Below are 20,217 nucleotides of genomic sequence, written 5' to 3'. Positions count from 1 at the left end.
TAGCAGTCGACTGATGCACTGTAGCAGAGAGCCGTTGAGATAGCCGTTGGGCTGGCACCAGTCGACTGGTGCATGGACCAGTCGACTGGTAGCGGGCAAATCAGGTTGCTGATTTGTTCCAAGCTCTATAAGAAGGAGTTTGGTATGGTCGGCCAAGGTGACGAAATTAGACTTGGTTAAAGCTAATTAGTAGTCACTAAAGTGCTCAAGGATCTCTTGTGTCCAAGTGTTCTTGGTTGAAGTTGTGGTGAGGTTTCTCCACCCACAAGGAGCGGTTTGAGCTAGCCGACGTTTCCGGGGACTAATCCACCGACGGATTGAGGGATCGTCCACCTTACGGACAGCCGTGGAGTAGGAGCATTATCTTCGAACCACGTTACATCGACGTGCATTGGTTTGCTTGTTCTTTTCTTTATCTTTAGCTTTCGTATTTGTAATTTGTATTGTATTATTCTGCTTGCGCACTAACGAATACGTAGGAAGCCATCGATTTGAGTGAGACGCTATTCACCCCCCCTCTAGCGGCCACCGATCCTCCAACAAATGTGACCTGCATTCGAAATGAGAAGATGGAGGACGCTGGACGACTCACCACGACGACGCTGACAAAGAAGGAGCTTGTTATGCTTATACAAGCCCAAGCGGCAAGGATACTGGAGCAACAACAACAACAAGTATTGTCCAAGCGCCAAGCGCATGAGCCCGCGACATCAGCGGCAAGGCATCAAGTAGGATATGGAGACCGAGCGGAACATGTATCTGTTCGGGGACAGAACAAGAAGTCGACCGACATATATGGGGAGACACCCGATGCACCGATCCCTTTCCATCGAGCATTGTTCCGGACTCTATCAGAGGAACGGGGCGAGTGGACAAGGACCGGGGTGTTAGAATTTGAGGAATATCCTAAGGCAATCGCCTTACAATTTTTTTCTTCTATTTATTTGGTAAGTATAGGTTCACTATTTGAGTGCATATTATATGTTTGATTGTCTTAAACTCATTTACTGTCCGTAATATAATTCATAGCATGAGAGAATTTGTGATTGGATCGCAACTAGTGATTATCTATATATGTGTAATTATGAATATATTGAAATTTCTCTAGTCGTTGAATTGATGCATTCGACTATCATCAATACTGTAAGACTAACACGGGTTATACTCTTTGGTTCGGCCAAGCAGCAAGTTGTTTTCTCATCGACTGGAGATATTGAGATGTCGAGAGTTAAACGTGGATGTTGGTTATGGTAACTAGTTCATTGGAGTGACTCGTTGTAAGACTTCATATGATTCTCTACATATATATAGATATGTCTGTGAAGTTCTTACTGCAGCACAAGTGCAAGTTTCCTTCGACTTGAGGTATACAAGTCATCTTGGTCATGAAGACTTATACTTTGACGTCTTAAGCAAGCATCTCATTGAGGTGTGGACCCAGGATGATTGAGTATAAGTTGAAGCGCCCGAAGGTCTTTGGATAATTCACAAAGGATTCACCGCTCCTTGCGAGAAGACATGTATCCTATGATCACTTGTTAAAATTATTACTCAAAGTCTTTGGCTAAAGTATTACATGTTAAGAGTACGAGACTCTTGTACACATGTATAAGTAATTTGAATCCACAAAACGAGGAAGTATTACTTGGGCTAGGTGTGGCGTAGTCAGTCTAGTGGGGACAAGACACATAAACCATGTTTTGAACCAAATGGGTATAAGATGAGTGAAAGGAACGAGGCACGACTCACTGTAGTTACTGAAGGGTTTAGAATTAATTCTAAGATCAACTATGATTTTTCGACTAATTGTGGATTATGATGTATTACTAGGTGCCACTCATGATCGTTCTATAATTAAGTAGTTAATTATGGATGACCAAGATAAACCGGGAACCTATCGGGTTACACACACTAACAAGTCTCTAAAAGACGTAAAACAAGTTAAAGAATATGATTCTTAGATCAAGAGATAAATGTTTAGTGAGACCATACATAAGACAAATATAAAAATATTTCGCAATGTAAGCGCGGATGAGCCATATCTCTTATGGAAGAGTTGGATCATATTTGGTTTAATCATGAATTAGTCATAAACCAACTTGGTTTAGTTGTGAACTAAACTAATGGATTAATGAGCTAATTTTTTGTTAAGGGATAATGGGTTGGATTTGAGTTTTCTAATCCAACTCATTAATGAGGGTTATATATTGATATGGTTGAGAGAAAATTATATACATGAGATCATTAATTGACTTGTAAGCTTTTTGGAAACTTTAACCCAATTTTTCTTCTCTTCCTCTCCCCTCTCTCTTTGTCGCCGCCAACAAAGGGAAGCTCTTCCCCTTGTTGTCGTGACCACCACAAGGAAGAAATCTCTTCTTTGTGTGCTTTTCTCCCTCTTCCTCTTGATTCCTCTTCTTCGCTCGTGACTAGTAATTTCTGAATGAGAGACTTGTACTCAATGATTTGTCTTGAGAAGCTCGGCATAGATACGAATAGAGGCGAGGTTTGATAACATCGCTACGGTTGATGTCTTTCTCGTTACAGGTCATTCGTAAGGTACACCAAGCCTAAATTTACTTTCCGTAAAAAAAAAAAAAATTATGCGATCATGTTTGGCATGTTGTATCCTTATATGCGTGTGATGTAATAATTTAGGAATTATTATTTTATTTTCCTCTATGCATATTTTTGAAGCTGAATGCAAGGCTAGAAAAGAATTATTGGGCAAAAGTGGTTAACATGACATGCTATCTTATTAATAGATCACCAAGGGCAGCACTAGAAGGTAAAGTATCAGAGGAAGAATGGACTGAGAATTTAGTAGATTACTTTTATCTTCAAGTTTTTGGATGTCCAACCTATATGCATATATCTAGTAAGGAAAGATCAAAGCTAGATGTGAAGTTAAAGTAATGCATTTTCCTAGGTATCCGAAAGGAGTTAAAGGCTTTAAGCTTTGGGATCCTAAGGCAAACAAGGTGGTGATCATCAGAGATGTGATGTTTGACGAGAGTGTCATTCTATAACTTGCTTAGGAAAAAGGAAAGGAAAACACAACAAAGTAACAAAGAGAAAGATATTGTGCATGTGGAGCTAGAGAGTCATGACTCCGATGATTCTAGCTTAGAGCACACGGAGCATCGCACTATAGTTGATGATAGAACGAGACAAGTCATAAAATCACCCACTAGATACAGATTCGAAGACTTGATATTTTATGCACTTATTACCAATAGTGGAGACTCTACATCTTTTCAGGAGGTAGTACACAGCTCTGAGAATGACGAGTGGATAGATGATATGGTAGAGAAGATGAAGTTGGTGCATGAGAACCAAACGTGAGATCTAGTGGAACTTCCTGAGGGAAAACGAGCTATAGAGTGCAAGTGTGTTGTTGCGAAAAAGATAAAAGATGTTGATAAATTGAAGAGGTTGTTGAACAAGGAATTTGACATGAAAGATTTAGTCGAGACCAAGAAGATTCTTGGGATGAAGATTCACAGGGATAGAGCTGCAAGGAGATTATGGTTGTCTCAACGTAGCTATATGGAGAAGGTGTTGGATTGTTGGGACCTTGACGTCCGCTAGAAGGAGGTGAATAGCGTCTCACCCAAATCGATCGCTTCTTCCTACACTTATTAGTTACGCGGCGGAAATACAAACAAACAAGTAGAAAGTTAATCTAAATACAAGACAAGAAATGCAAACCAAGCTACATGATCATTTAACGTGGTTCGGAGATTAGGGCTCCTACTCCACGGCAGTCCGTAAGGTGGACGATCCCGATCCGTCGGTAGATGACTCCCCGGCAAACTTCGGCTAGCTCAAATAGTTCCTTGTGGGTGGAGAAACCTCACCACAACTCTCACAAGAACACTTGAGACGATAGGGCATAGGTAGACTACTAATAGGGGTTAACCATCTCTATTTCGTCAACCTCAATCAAGCTCCCAAGTCTTGGTTATATAGGCCACAGGTTGGAAAATCCCGCCTACCAGTCGACTGTTAAAATCATCAGTCAACTGCCATCTGTGGAAATTAGGGATGACAATTTCACCCGAACCCGATGAAGGATCCAACATCCGACCTGAAAGGAGGAGGGTATGGAGGGACTATCAATACTCGATACCCGACCCGAATACCCGATTAAATAATATATATACATATATTAAAGAATTTTTTTTTTCCAAAATCAACTTACTATTTTTGTTGATATTAGGAGGAGACTATATAGATGTTTAATCTATTTTTTAATTATGTATATATTTTTTAATAGGTTTTTAATTTTAATATATATTTTTTGAATGATAATAGTTGGATAGAAAGAAGAAAAATTATAACTATAGAAGATATCCGATCATTTAATGGGTATGAGTATACTTATCGGAGATCCTATACCCGATGAGTATGGGGACGGAGGATATAGAATCCGACCCGAACCCGACCCATTGCCATCCCTAGTGGAAGTTCGACCGTTACAACCCAACGGCTCGATACCAGCCCTCTGTTCGCTCTCAGTCGACTGTACCAGTCAACTAATGAAACCACCAGTCGACTGCTACAGTACTCTACAATACTGCTACAGTAATGTTGCGTTGCTACTACAATAAACTCTAATCCTAAGATTTAACCCCGAGTACATTCACTCAGCACTCGTCCTCACCCGACCAACTTAGACCTAGCCTTCTAGCCTCCTCCATCAGCCTTGCGTCCCTCGGATGTCTCCCCATCCTTCACGTTTTACTTTCTGGAGCTTCTATTGGCCTTGTCATTGTTGTCGGGTCTTCCTTTGCCAAGAGGTCGTGCCTCCGGGACTTCATCCATTGTCAAGTCACACTTGGACTTACGTTGCCAAGACTACATGCTTGGACTTACATCGCCAAGACTAATCCTTGGACTTTCCTCCTTTGCCAAGATCACACTTGGACCTGTATCTTGTACACTCACAATGCATATCAAATACAACAATAAACCTAACTTAAACTTTTTTCCAAACATCAAAACTTAGGGTACCCAGATTGCTCCAACAAGGTTCAACATGAAGAATGCAAAGTCAGTGAGCACACCCTTGGCGGATCACTTCAAGTTATTCAGTACATAGTACCCAAAGACGAATAAGGAGATCCAAGAAATGTCAAAGTTTCCTTATGCCAGTGTAGCTAGTTGTCTGAAGTATGTCATGGTTTGCATGAGACTATATTTGATGTCATGGTTTGCATGAGACTATATTTGATGCAAGCAATTAGTATGGTGAGTAAATTTCTCTCAAATCTTGGTCGTCCACATTGAAATGTTGTGAAGTGGATTTTCAAATACTTAAGAAATCTAACTGATTATGATATTATGTTCAATAGACAACCGGAAGATCTTTCAGTAGATGTAAACTATGCAGGAGATTTAGATAATATGAGGTCTACTACATGAGATGTGTTTATTGTGGTAGGACTTATCTATTGGAAGTTCATGATACAATATATTGTTGCATTGTCTACTACGAAGTCAAAGTACACGGCAACAACTGAAGCAGCGAAGGAAGCTTTATGACTTACAGGGTTGGCCAGAAAACTGGGTGTTTAGAAATGTGGAGTCAAGTTTGTTATGCGATAGTCAGAGTATTATCTATTTGGCGAAGAATTAGATGTATCATGCAAGAACCAAGCACATTTATGTGACGTTTCACAAGATCAGATAGTTGATTGTTTCTCGGAAAATTCAACATAAGAATGTTCACACTGTAGATATGTTGACAAAGTCAGTGACTACAGAGAAGTTCAAGCATTGCTTGAACTTGATTTATATCTCTATATGCTAGAGGAAGGAAGCTTAAACCTAGATATCCAGGTGGAGTTTTACTCGGATACTTGTGTTCTTTGAAGGGGTGAATATTTGTAATGACCCGACCCTCTTGGCCCATTTGGCGACCCTCGGGTCGTCGACCGTCGGCCCTTATGTCTCGGCCCATTTGGCGACCTCTCATGTCGTCGACCGACGACCCTTGGCCGTGCCGTTACTCACTAGGACTTTCCACCACTGCAGTGGATTTTTGTCTCCCCCAGGATTCGAACTCTAAACCTCCAGGCTTAAGTATTAGAGTTTATGAATCCCGGTAACCAAGTGAGATCAGATATTAAATCCCCAATCACAACGATCAGATTTGGAAAAAATATAATGATAAATTAGAGAAAAATCCCCAATCACAATTGTAACTTTACATTCAATCCCCATATTTAAAAAACTTTATTTCTACTCCCTATATGTAAAGTTTTATTTGTTTAAACTTTCTCATGCAAATATCGTTACCTAATTACCTCTTAGATTTTTTAGGTACAAAAGCCAAAAAATAAGTATAATTTCTCTTAAATTCAGCACTTTAAACTTGAATCGAGTATATTTTCTATCAAAATTACCTCTCATATTTTTTAGGTATAAAAAGTCTAAAAATAGATATAATTCCTGTTAAATTCAACACTTTAAATTAGAATTAAGTATATTTTCTATCAAATTGAGCGATGACTTTCTAATTGCCCCTCAGATTTTTTAGATACAAAAAATCTAAATATGAGTATAATTCTTCTTAAATTCAGTACTTTAAACTAGAATTGAGTATATTTTTTTTATCAAAATTGCCCCTTATATTTTTCAGGTACAAAAATCTAAAAATAGATATCATTCTTGTTAAATTCAACACTCTAAACTATAATCAAGTATATTTTCTATCAAATTGAGTATGATTTTTTTTGCTTAATATAATTCCTCTTAAATTCTGAATTATTTAAAAAAGATAAAAAAAAAGTCGTGTTAAATTTGATAGAAAATATAATATATTCTAATTTAATACGTTGAATTTAATATATATATATATATATATATATATATATATATATATATATATATATATATATATATATTAAAGTTTTTTATATTAAAATATCAGAATTAATTAAATAAATAAATATCTAATATATTTAATTAGAGAATGAAAATAAGAATTCTTATCAATGAAGTCTACCGGTAAAATTTTATTTAAGAGGAGGTACAGCATGCAAATTTTCAAAAAATATAATTCATAATTCATTATTCTCTATGGACACTACGGCGTTTCATCTTCCAATTCGCCACACAGCAGACAGCCAATGATACGTTACAGATACGCGCGCTCCCTTTTGAAACCACAAAAGTCGATTTTAATTGGTTTGTAACATTGTTTCGTACCCAGTACAAAACATCTAATCCGAAACCTGTGCCGTTCCCAAGTCCTTCCAAGTCCCCATAACGCGTCCCCGGCCAATTTGTCAGATTAATAAAACCAACAATAAAGACACCTCACTGCTTAGCGACGAAGGAAAGAGCGACCGAGAGCGAGATGGCCGCTGGAAGCTATTGATCCTCGCCGGAACCTAGAGAAGAGGGGTTAGGCTATGGGAGGGAGCAGCGGATCTGTGCCGACTGGTCCGGTGGTGGAGGATGAGTATGCCACTGTGAGGACGTCGGTGTGGTGGGATATCGAGAACTGCCAGGTTCCAAAGGCATGCGATCCGCACCTGATCGCCCAAAACATAAGCTCAGCGTTGGCGGAGATGGGGTACCGCGGCCCCGTCTCAATCTCTGCCTTCGGAGACACAAGCAAGATAGCCCAGCCCGCGGTGCAAGCGCTGAACAGCACCGGCATCGCCCTTAACCACGTCCCTGCCGGTAAAATTTCTTGATCTTTTAGTTTTTAGGGTACACCCTACTGTCAGTCCCCCTTTACCTATGCAAGAACCTACTTTGTTCCCGTTAGTTTTCATTCACTCTGCTTTATGATAAATCTTAAGTCGAATTGTTCCATAATCTTGTCGGATTTCGTTGTTGAGTTATCGTCCTTTTTGTTAATTACATGTCATACATGTTCTACCTTGTCAGATTATTCTGGTAGAAGTTGAATCTCTCCTAAAGTTTATTTGGCTAACGAGATGCCATATTTTTAAGTGTTTCTATTTGGACTTAGGTTGGTTGAAATGTTCTTTTCGATGAATAGTAGCTCTTCTTGGTCATTTGTTATACCTAATTTATAAACTTTAGCCTACCTAATCAATTACCAACTCCCACTCTGCTTTTGTTGCTAATAATCACACTACCACTAATCTATCGATCATCATTGTTCAAGTGACTTTTTATGTATTTTGCAATATATCTTATCAGCAGAGTTATGGAGGAAATATAGGATTACTTTATAACCTGTGCCTATCTTAATCCAGAGTATATAAGCATAGACGGCTTTTTGAATTTTCTCAATTGTTTTATTTCAAGATTTGTGTTTCTTTCTATAGTTAAATTACTTACAGGGATGATTCAATATAGTTGCAGGTAATCAATTAGAAGCTTAATGACTATGTAACAATAGATGGTTGTTATACAGAAAACATATGCTGGACAAAGAGGAGGTGTATGAGATATTGTGGCTTATTAGAGGAACTTGGAGAAGATTGTTAATAGCCATCTCTTAGCAGGTGACATGTTGGTGGCAAATGGTAGTTGATATACTATGTTGTATTCATGATAGTTCTAAGAGGATGACCAGGATTTCCCCCAACACAATGAATGTGGCATCCAATGTTCTAATTTTATAAGGTCTAAGATAATAAATTGTATCATGGGCTTTTGGGCAGTGGCTTATACATGAACAAGAGATGGAACAAAAAATATTAAGAACCAATTTGATTTTATGTTTGGAAGATCAACTATCAATGCCATTCATTAAATAAGAGAAATTAATGGATATATTCAGAGAAAATAAAGGTTTTTAATGTGATTCTCACTGATGGTCTATTAAAAAAAGACTAAAATTAGTAGTCCCTTACCCATTAGATTTGCTCCAGTAGAGGTGCAAATGCAAGAAAATAGATCGACTTAGAAAGTTGACTAGTAGAGTATCTAGTTAGACATATCAAATCAATTAGAAGTGTCAATGTGACTTTTAAGAGAAAAGGAAGTGAAAAAAAAATTATTTAAGAGATTTGAATCTTACCTCTAGTGATATAATCTTATATAGAGTTGAATGGGCCCTCACGAGCATAGCTGAGGTGGTAAGTGGATGGAGGTTTGTCACTTGAAGTCGGGTTGAATCTCGGGATTGGCAGGATGCAAATCTTGTGTAACTCACCCCGTGTAATTCACCCCCGCATCCACTTGCCTCATTAACCACTATCATTTACCTCTTTTGTGTTGGTAGTTGGACGGACTGGCGGGGGCGCTAGTGAGAGCGTCTCGCCTTTTGTCACTTATATAGAGTTGGATGGAAGGATTAATATCATGTATTTGATCCTATCAATTCAAACTAATGCAAAGTTTTGTTGTTGTGGTTGTATTGACATGTATAATTCCATGCAAGAATGAAATAATTAATGTTATCTTAAGATTCTTATTATGTATTCTTTGTGATAGCTTGATAAGAAATTATAATCTATTCAAATTAATTGTGTATTGGGTTAGAACCATGATGTATTGTCCAAATTTCCTTTTAGCCCTAAAGTTTAGTAGCTAGTTCAAAATAGTCTCAGATTTTACTATTGTCAAATGCCTCACCAAGTCGCCTCCATAATTTCAAATCCTTCAATGTTGCCTCCTAGTCTCAAACCCTATGGTGATCAGAGGAATACATGGTAGTCATAGGTATAGGTCCCAGTTTGGCCGGCTAGAGAATCAAAGTTAGAAAAAATCTCTTGGTATTGAACTTAGGCAAGGACACAAGATTAGTTAGGCACAAACAATTAATATTAAAAGAATAACAACTTTTAAAAAATAAGTAAGAAACCAAAGTTTACTTGGTTACAAGTTGGTTGTTAATCCTGTTGGTTGGTCCTAGGAAGATTGTATCGGTTCCACTGTACAAAAATTTTGTACAAGTGTCGAACCTTTCCTAAACAACCTATTGTGTTCTTTAGAAATTAAATTAGGAATCACAAACGAAACTTAGCATTATTGATTCTAAATTTAATTTATATGCTCTTAATAGTTTAGACTTAGATCCCAAACGGAACTTAACACTATTGATCAAAGTCCAACCTATGTTACAAAGTTAATTAAATATTTATTTCTAAAATCGGCTCCCAGGTCAAACATGGCGAGGCACAAGGCCTTCTTGAGTATGGGATCATCCACCACTGTCTCGACAAAGCCTTTAATAGAAATTCAATATTTAATTTTCTAAAATAACATTAGGTTTAACCAAAAAGAACAATCGAATCACAAATTTGAAAAACAAAACAAAAAACACAAACTCGAATTACAAATTCGAAACTCTAGAATCATATGCCTCTTGTGTTTGGTATTTCCAAAAATAACTATACAAAGAAAACTAGTACGATGTGGAAAACAATTGCTAGTTATACCTTTCTTTGTAAGCAAATAACCTCTTGATCTTCTACCGTATTCCTCTTCTAATCTCGGACGCTGTGTGGGCCACGATCTTCCGAGACGAGAACCACCAAGCTCCTTCTTCTCCAAGCTAGATTCACCCACCATCAATACTCCAAGAGAAATAGAGGTCCGGCCACCACCACCAAGCTCCAAGGGATGCAAGAAACAAAGCCTCCTTTTTCTCCTTCTTCTCCTAGCTAGAACCGACCACCAACACCAACTCCAAAAGAAAGATTAAACCGGCCACTAAAGAAGAAGAGAAGAGGAGAGGGAGATCCTCTAGGGCCGGCCACACCAAGGAGGAAAAGAGAGGAAGAAAAAGAATAGAGTCGTTCCTATGAAGATACCTCTACCCCCTCTTTTATAATCCTTGCTCTTGGCAAATAAGGAAATTTAAATAAAAACTTCCTTAATTCTTTTGTCATGAAAAGGAAAATTTTAATTAATTAAAATTAAAATCCTTTTCTTAATTATAATGGCCGACCACTTTAATCTCCAAAACAAAGAGAGTTTTAATTAACACAAAAATTAAAACTTCTTAATTTATTTTCGGAAATTTATAAAAAATTTCTCCAATAATTTTTTCCTTCATGGTGGTTTGTAAAAAGGAAATTTTATAAATTAAAATCTTTCTTTTAAATATGTGGATGATTTCCAAAAAGGAAAGTTATCTCTAAAAATTAAAATCTCCTTTCAATCTACAAATAAGGAAAGATATCAAATATTTTCTTAATCTTTTGTAGAAACTTATAAAAGAAATATTTAATTTTTAAACTCTTTTAAATCATAAACATGGTTAAAAAAGGAAAGTTTTCTTAAAATTAAAATCCATCTTTTAATCTACAAATAAGGAAAGATTTCAAATCTTTTCTTAATTTTTTGTAGAAAGCTATAAAAGGAAATACTTCTATTTCAAACTCTCTTTTAAAACCATGATATCCACATAAGAAATAATTTTAATAAAAATCCATTTTTATTTTCTCGTGGTCGGCCACCTAAGCTTGACCCAAGCTTTGGCCGACCACCTAAAATTGTCTCCACCATTAGCTTTGGCCGGCCCTAGCTTGGGCTCCAAGCTAGCTTGACCGACCACCTTAAGGTGGGTAGAAAGGGGGTATAGGTTGGTATAATTCTCTATATACAAGAGGTTACGATAGGGACCGAGAGGAGAAATTGAGTTTGACCTCCCGATGAAATTAAGCTTCCCATGTTCGCCCCGAACACACAACTTAATTTGATCAATAATAATTCATACCACCAAAGAATTATTATTGAACTATTGCACCAATCTCCAATTACATTTTGGGCTCCTTATTATGAGTGTGTTAATCTCCCTGTGTTTAAGATGTTGGATGTCCACTAATTAATTGAGTTACTGACAACTTATTTTAATTAATATCTCAGTCCAAGAGTAGTACCACTCAACCTTATCGTCATGTTGGACTAAGTCCACTGCAGGGTTTGACATGACAATCCATATGAGCTCCTCTTGGGGACATTATCAACCTAGATTACTAGGACACAGTTTCCTTCTATAATCAACAACACACACTATAAGTAATATTATTTCTCAACTTATCGGACCTTTTGATTTATCAAGCTAAATCTCACCCTTTGATAAGTTAAAGAAATGAATACTAAAAATATGTGCTTGTTATTATATTAGGATTAAGAGCACACACTTTCATAATAACTAAGGACTTGTTATTTTATTAAGTCAGTATAAAAAGAATTTTCCTTAAATGGTCTTACTCAATACACTTAGAGTGCACTAATACAATTTATTAGTAAAGATAAACTAATACCTAATTATACTACGACTATTTCAATGGTTTGTTCCTTTTCATCTTAGTCGTGAGTTACTCTTTATAATTTATAAAGAACCGATAACACGATCTCCTGTGTGTGACACCACACACCGTGTTATCTGCAATATAAATTAATTGAACGACTACACTCAGTATATATAAATGTAGATACTTGACCAATGTGATTCTTATTTCTAAATAAATGTTTATACAAAAGCTAGACTTTTAGTATATACTCTAACAAATCCAAGACAGTTGAAAGCACTAAAAAGATCTCCTTCGTTGAAGGTAGAGAAACACTCTTTAATAGCTCAGAAATTAACTAGGAATTGGATACAGTAGTTGTTAAATAATTTCTAGCTCCAAGGGGCTTTTTATAGCCTTTTGGGATCAGTTACTGTTGCTTGGAGGTGCCTCCAAAGCACTTCAGGCGCCTCCAAGTGAAGAAAACTTTATCCACTCTTCAACGGTCAGCCAACGGCTAACCAACGACTTTCTATGTTTGAGCGCACCTCCGAGAGACGCGAGGGCGCCTCGAAGTTGCTTCAGGGCACCTCCGTTCTTAATTCGAGTCGCCTCCAGCTTCATTTGAGGTGCCTCCATTAGCTGCCTTCGACCTGTTTACCTCCAAATAGTTAACTTTTCTTTGCTCTTCTTTGGGTGATGCTCCGGTTGTTCGGAATTGAGCTCACCCAAATCCAATTCTGACCTTCTCCTTGAGTTAGCTTCCTCCTTGGATTCTCATCTCTCGAATACGCCGCGCGCATCCTTCTTATCCATCGGTGTACTCTTCCGCACTTTCCATGCCATCTTTCTTGTCCATTACGTCTTCCGCTCGACTTCTTGTGTACCTAAATTTCTGCACACTTAGGCACAAGACATCAAATATAATAGGACATAACTTAACTTAATTGACCACATTAAAACTAATTTGGGGTACTTACAATAGGTAGCTTAAGGCTTGAACAAAAGAAAGCGAAATTGCCCTCCAAAACACAAGCATAGTCCTTTGTTGCTTATTAGAGCTGTCTGCTATGGTGGAGCAACAATCCACCTCTTTTGCTATCTGCTTGCAACATATGTCTTTGTATCCTATAGAAATCAGAGCAGGGAAGCTTCTGTTGAATTGGAATGATGGATACATCACCTTTTGAGTGCATTGGTGTCTGCAGCTCCTCCATTTTGTTGGGGATTTTGGAAAAATACAAAAGATGCAGCTAAGAAAGTGAACATCAAAGAGTTTATGTTGTGGTTAATTGACTTTGAAATTGACAAGTTATTAGTGGTAGTTGTCTCCAATGCAATCTTGTTAGTTGTGAAGATGAACTGTCACAAGAAATTGAAACCGCTAAAGATGGAAAACTTCAACCCAAGGACGGACATGTACAGATTTGGGATCTTTTCACTGAAGATCCTCATCAGAATGAAGCTCAGAAATGGAACGATGGAGGTGTTTGACATGGATGTCATAAAGCGCTAAATGTGGGAGGGAGGGGTTGGTGCAAACACTAAAGCTGTCAATGTGATGTTGCTTGTCGGTGGTGTTGCTATGGCAGAGCATGAGCAAGTTGGCAAAGCTTCTGGTGGAGAACATGCCATAGAACTGGTTTGCTTTATACAACAAAGGGCAAGAGTGGGATTGAGATACCCATCTGATGGCAGCATCCAGAGTTCGCTATGGAGTAAATTGACATTTGCATTTAATGGTTGGTGGAAGTTCTATCTTTAATCTAACTTCTCATATTTTATGAGACATTAAAATCTTCCCGATATTGGTTCTTTGACTTGTTCCTATCAAATACATAGGGCAAAGAAAGGGATACAAAGAGAAATAGGTTCCATTGCAGAACTAACTTGATGGCCAATGCCATGTTGAATTTGGTCTCTACATTACTTCTTCGGACAATAGTAAATCTTTAGGCTAGGATAATGTTTCAAAAAGGCTAAACTATTATCAAATTTGGCAAAATGAAATTTGGCCAATTTGATATGAAGCTAGGTTTTAAATGTTACAATCCTATTTTGATTAGTGTGTGCTTGTGCTAGCCTTCATTGTTTCCCTTTCTTAGGCGGAGATCTGATTTGTTGAGTAGTACTGAGTAGTTTCAGAAGGTTTGTTTACAGTCATTTTATACGTTTATCCTGGTCTTCGTCACACAGGCGTCAAAGATGCAAGCGATAAGAAGATTTTGGTTGACATGTTACTTTGGGCAGTTGATAATCCACCTCCTGCGAACTACTTGTTAATATCTGGTGATCGTGACTTCTCAAATGCACTCCACCAACTTAGTTTTCGGAGATACAACATTCTTCTTGCCCAACCACCAAATGTATCACAAGCCCTTGTTGCAGCAGCAAAGAATGTCTGGAACTGGAAGGACCTTGTGGTTGGTGGTCCGCCATTGGCTGTGTTGCCAGTCATTGAAGATACAGCTAATGGCTATTCTGCTAATGCCAAAGTTGATAATCGCACAAAAGGGAAACAAAGGAAACAATCAAATCCTATCCAGTCAACTAGTGGTAAAGCCTCGACGCCATGCACAGTCAATCAGCCGCTGGCAAGCCAAGCCCTTCCTGCTCATGTTAGTAGCCAACAATTTAGCAATAATATAAAAAATCCTGAGCAATTATCTCCCTCAACTATACCTAGTAGTGAATTCCAGGACAGGTTGCAAGCGAAGAATACTAGTCTGTTTCCTCAGTCATCAATTCCAAAGCAACCTTCTCAGCCTTCTGAAGCAATGCCTTTTAAGGTAACTCCTCATGAGTTTTTTCAAGGAAATTGGCCCAACTCTTCTAGTGGTCATGTAGCAAATTATGCAGCATCTAAGCCTGATTTTGCCCTAGAACATGGAAATACCTTTCCTAGTAACCACAAATCACATCAGCCTCAGCTACTAAAACCAAGTGATTTATTGCCTCCACAGCCTAATAGTCAACCTGGGCATTCGTCTTCAACAAAGTCGCCAAACTATAACTATGCTACCTACTCAAACAAACAAAATATGAGTTCTTTCCCAGTGCAAAATGGCACTTGGACTTCTGAACATATGCACAGACCTCCAGCTCCACCTCTGCCTACACTTCCACCCATCAGAGATAAATGTATGTCTCAAGATGGACTACCAAACACAGGGTGTCCTGTGCCAACTTCCGAGGTCCAGAATATTTTAAATGCTTTGCATATCTTAAAAGCCAACAAAATGATCCCGACGGAAGCAAATATAGTCGATTGTATTCGATATGGTGAAATGAGTTTCCCAAATTTTGACATTAAGGCAGCCTTAGATTATGCTATCCAACATAAACATGTTGTGAAGCATATGTTGGGCGGGAATTTAACTTTATATGTAGGAAAAAATATTGCACTCTGGAAATGGGTGAATACTATGGATGTTCATGCAAAACATCCCCAGGCTACTTGGGATGCTGTTCTTAAATTTCTATCGTCAGTAGAAGGGCATCATTCGGTTATGACATCACCAAGCAGGTAATATATATATTTTTCCTTTATGGAGATGCTTGATTTTCCTTTTCCATTCATTTCATCAAAATGATAATCTTATGCAGGTATCGAGCAGCAACATGTATTAGAGAATCATGCCTGAATCATCTTGCTTTAGGTGAAGTTCTTCAGATATTGCAAGCAATAACTGATGTGAAAAAGTGGATTATGCCTCACCGATCGGGTTGGCAGCCATTATCTTTCAGTTTGCCAGATACTGAGAAGAAAGCAAATACAGGTGTGACTGGCAAATCTTGAGATGCTCTCCTAAACTATGACGCAAAAAATTATCTGAATGCAATTGGTATTCTCCTAAACTATGATGCAAAAAATTATCTGAATGCAATTCGAGTATGGCGCACCTGTGAATGGATGCACTAGTACATGTAATGCATACTGTGCTTTTGACTATCATGAATGCTAATTTCATAATCACTTGACGTTTGGTATTGATCCTGTATTATTGTTTTTAGATTTCATATCTAAGCAAGATGCATGAGCATTATGAATTCAATTACTACACAATAATTTTGCTTAGTCACTCTTGATAGCTATCGGCAATGCTTCTTGTGAGATTACTAGTGCCATTTTCCAGTAAAGAAAACTTGGTTGCCCCATACATCAAGTTACTACTGTTATGTACACCCTTTCACTCCACAATACACTCACGTACCAAAACTATCCTGCGTCACAACGGAGCAAGGCACCTCCCCTTCCTCCATTGTTCCCGTTTGTCTCTTCGGTAGCTGCTCGTCTTTAGCCATTCCCAAATTTCCTGATAACTTTGAGCACATCTGTGAATCAAGAACAGGGAAAGTTGAGCTTAGCAGTTGTAGATGTGGGAGTTTTGAAAATTTTGAATCACGAGTAAATCCAATACCTTTCTATACAATGAAGAATCACCTTGTGATTTCATCAATTCTACAAGAAAAAGAGATGGGTTGAGCTCGAACACCTGCATGCCACAGGAAATCATGATGTCTTCTTTGAATTAGATAATGGACTAGTTCACTATCTAACTCGTGCATCAAATTACCTCTATCCAAACGCAGAGTGATCCAGTGTTCTTTGGGTTCTTGGAGTCCAGCTTCTGAACAACCTTCAACTGACAATGGATAAGAACAATAAGTTGTCGTTCTAAAATGGAAGTTTGACAGTTTCGATGAGAATATCCAGAATAGGACTAACTTTGCCCAGTGCCTTCTGAATCTGAAGGTCCATTTGTCTGACAATGTCCGCTAGATGCTCAAACAGAACATTAGGTGAATAGTTTGATGTAAACCTGATTTTCCTTTCTGAGACATCCTGTAATAGCACACAAGGCAACAGAGTGTTCATCGTCCAAACAACTCCAGCTGATTGTTCCTCGATAAAATTCATTTATGATATTAACATCCTTTACCTCTTTCTCAAAAAGCCCAGAAAGATCAAGTGATGAAGACATTCCAATCAGCTGAAATGCATTAATATGGCTAGGTGAAGTTGCATTTTCATCTGCCACATTGTGCTGGAAACAAACAAATGTCAGAGAAACAAAGATTAGTTATATCTCAACATCCTTTCGGCAATCTTTGCTTCCGTTTCAGTTAGATCAACAAAGTTTACCTCTTTACTTGAAACAGAGTTATGAAGGATTATCTCCTCATCGTTGTAGTCATCATTGGGGAAAGCTGGTACGTAATCTTGCTTGAACCATTCATCTGCCTTGATTCCTGCTGCATTTATCCGAGTTATAGGATTTGGATCGAGTATTCTTATTAGTATGTTTTGAGCACCAGGAGAGAGCCACTTGGGAATCTTGGTGTCTCCTCTAGATATCTGAACAAACAAGGCACATTAGGACGAGCCAAAAGTAACTTGCCCCCCATTGTATCATTTTATCCTTCTAAAACTTACCTTGTGATATAGAACAGCAAGATTTCTATCATCAAAAGGAAGAACACCGGTTAGAAGTTCATACAAAATGACACCACACGACCATATATCTGTTCTCGCACCATCATAACCTCGGTTGGAGAGAACCTAGTTTGCATTGATCGTGACAACTCTTAAGACACGAAAAGATATAAAAAAAATGATCTCATTCTTGGAAGGAATTGTACCTCAGGAGCAATGTAATATGGGCTTCCGCATGTTGTGTGCAGCAAGCCGTCATTCTGATACACACACACACACACGAAAACATTAGCCAAACTGTATTTTGATATATAGATTGCTCTGGGTTTTGTTTCATTTGAAAAAAAATTGAATGACACACCCCTAGATGCTGAGGAAGAGCACTGAGGCCGAAATCAGATATCTTTATGTTTCTCTTTGCATCTACAAGTACATTTTCCGGCTGTAAATAAGGAAAGGTCAATAAATCTTGCAAGTGAAGAACCCTTGTAGCTTGCATACAATAATCATGAGCTATGGTAAAACTTGACAAACCATACCTTTAGATCTCTGTGGTAAACACCCATATCATGGCAATAGCTGATCGCATCAATCAACTGTTGAAAAAGCTTTCGTCCTTGCTTTTCGGAAAGCTTTCCCTTCGAATGCTTCATCAGAGAAAAAGACAACAACAAGAGCAGGTGCCATCTTTAGGAACCCTGCATTCTGATAAGCAAGAACGTAACATCACAAGTCGAAGATCCTTACAATTATGTCGAACAATTCGCCACCATTTACGTATTCCAGGACCATATAGATCTTGGTTTTGCTAGCGGACACCTGTCAAACGGCCAAAAATTATTAAATGTGAGTAAATGCTTAAATTTTAACCAAAAGACCTTCTTCCGTGCAACTATTGTCACTGAAGAACTGAGGTTTGAATATTAATGATTCTACGAGCCTAAACGAAAATAACGTGGGCAAAGAGAACATCTGGAAGTGAATGTCAAAAGCAGTCCAGATAAGCGACATGGCGTCGTGAATGAGTGGTGCACATGACTCCGTTTCCCAAGAGCTTGCTGCGCTTCTGAACGTGGGACGCGGGGAGCCGCCGGTAAAAGGAGTCGGTCGCTCGGATCCATCATCCATGTCTAGCAATGGATCGGAGACAACGCCTCCACGGCTCCACTCCAGGGCCCAGGCGGCCAATCCCATGGGCCATGGATCTCAAGCAACTGGCTTCGCTGGGGGACAGCCGTGCCAAAGGGCCCGGAGGTACGTGGCTAATCAACGCCGTGCATTAATCCAGCGGTTTCCCCCAAAACACGAAAACAGCCACCGAGATTCCTTTCTAAGGCATGTAATTATCAACGCAAAATAACCGCCCAATCCTTTTCGCAATCGTCGCGATCGAATCAAACCGAACTTATTAGTTCATTAAATCCCTAAAACGAAATCTAAAATGGAGTAAGAAAAGGAGCAGCGATCGATCGAGGAGGAGGAAGGAGGAAGGAGAAGGCGAAGCAACGGACCTCATACAGGCGGACGACGTTAGGGTGCTTGAGGAGCTTCAAGGTAGCGATCTCCCTCTTGATCTGTTCCCACGTCCAATGAATCAAATCAACGACGGCCGGCACGCAAAGATGGCCGATGAAATCCTCGATCAAAGCAAACGAGCGGGATCGAAATGGAACTCACCTGCTCGTGGAGGTCGAGCGATTGGATGCGCTTGCGGTCGAGGATCTTGATGGCGAAGGAGCGGCCGGTCTCGACGTGCCTCGCGTACTTGACCTTCCCGAAGTTGCCCTCGCCCAGCGTCCGTCCAAGCACGTACTTGGACAGAAACGATGGCATTCTACAACTATTGCTTCTCCACTCTCACTCCTTTCCCTCCTTCAGCATCTACCTCGACTCCTCTTCGATCGATCGCCCAAGAGAGCTCGAAGCGTCGCAGTTCGGAGAGCGCTGGAGGAGGGAGGCGATCGGGGGATCCAGAATATATAGAGAAGGAAGCAGGGAAAGGGAGGAATGGAGGTTGCGCCGATTAGCTTCCCTTTGTGCCGTTCTGTTTCTATTTTGAGAAAGTATACAAAAAGACAAATATCGTGAAAATTTCACTCTGCCACTTATCACTTATTCATATAACAGAAATACCATTTAAGTTTTTCAACTTTCAATCTTTACTTAATTCATAAAACTTAAATAAAAAATATTTTATTATTTTTATATAATTATTTTTTATGTATATATATAAATAAAATGTTTAATCATCTCATTTTTGTATAAACAAAAAGCAATTTATAGTGAATTTTATATAATTAAGAGGTGAGAAAATTATGTCTTTATCATGTAACTTGTACTTTTTTAATTTTAATCTTATTACGAGTAAATTTATATTTTTAGTCAGTAATTTATAATATTTTTAATTTTAATTTTTTTCTCTAAAATTAAAATTTTTCACTGAAAATTATCCACGGTCGGAACGCATAAAATGACCAACTGAGTATTTTTAGATGGAAAATTTTGAAAAAAGAATTTAAATTTAAAAATATTATAAATTATTGGACTAAAAAGGTAAATTACCACATAACATGATTAAAATTGAAAAATATAAGCTACCCGAAAATT

The 20,217-nt window shown here is 38.3% G+C and overlaps 2 protein-coding genes across 3 annotated transcripts; one reads left to right on the top strand and one right to left on the bottom strand.

The window, feature by feature from the left end:
- The first annotated feature begins 7,300 nt into the window (after positions 1 to 7,300).
- On the top strand, positions 7,301 to 16,165 carry LOC121991677 (meiosis regulator and mRNA stability factor 1-like). 2 transcript variants are annotated; one of them, XM_042545674.1, is made up of 4 exons: positions 7,301 to 7,695; positions 14,370 to 14,791; positions 14,873 to 15,699; positions 15,780 to 16,165. In XM_042545674.1, exons 1-4 carry the CDS (start codon positions 7,422 to 7,424, stop codon positions 15,970 to 15,972), a joined length of 1,716 nt encoding a protein of 571 aa, XP_042401608.1. In that variant the 5' UTR covers positions 7,301 to 7,421; the 3' UTR covers positions 15,973 to 16,165. The 2 variants fall into 2 exon arrangements, with proteins under 2 accessions (XP_042401608.1, XP_042401607.1); XM_042545673.1 differs by having other exon boundaries at positions 14,370 to 15,699.
- A 30-nt stretch (positions 16,166 to 16,195) lies between these two features.
- On the bottom strand, positions 16,196 to 19,647 carry LOC121991678 (CBL-interacting protein kinase 1-like). The gene is made up of 13 exons (XM_042545675.1): positions 19,288 to 19,647; positions 19,122 to 19,184; positions 18,358 to 18,429; positions 18,150 to 18,257; positions 17,972 to 18,052; positions 17,817 to 17,870; positions 17,611 to 17,736; positions 17,320 to 17,532; positions 17,117 to 17,221; positions 16,903 to 17,019; positions 16,751 to 16,819; positions 16,595 to 16,669; positions 16,196 to 16,508 (listed from the first exon to the last, which is right to left on the bottom strand). Exons 1-13 carry the CDS (start codon positions 19,441 to 19,443, stop codon positions 16,380 to 16,382), a joined length of 1,368 nt encoding a protein of 455 aa, XP_042401609.1. The 5' UTR covers positions 19,444 to 19,647; the 3' UTR covers positions 16,196 to 16,379.
- Positions 19,648 to 20,217: the final 570 nt, after the last annotated feature.

This window comes from Zingiber officinale, chromosome 6B (assembly GCF_018446385.1).
Source record: "Zingiber officinale cultivar Zhangliang chromosome 6B, Zo_v1.1, whole genome shotgun sequence".
NCBI lineage: Eukaryota > Viridiplantae > Streptophyta > Magnoliopsida > Zingiberales > Zingiberaceae > Zingiber > Zingiber officinale.
Note: the sequence above shows the minus strand (reverse complement) of the source record. Positions and strands in the feature narration are given on the sequence as shown.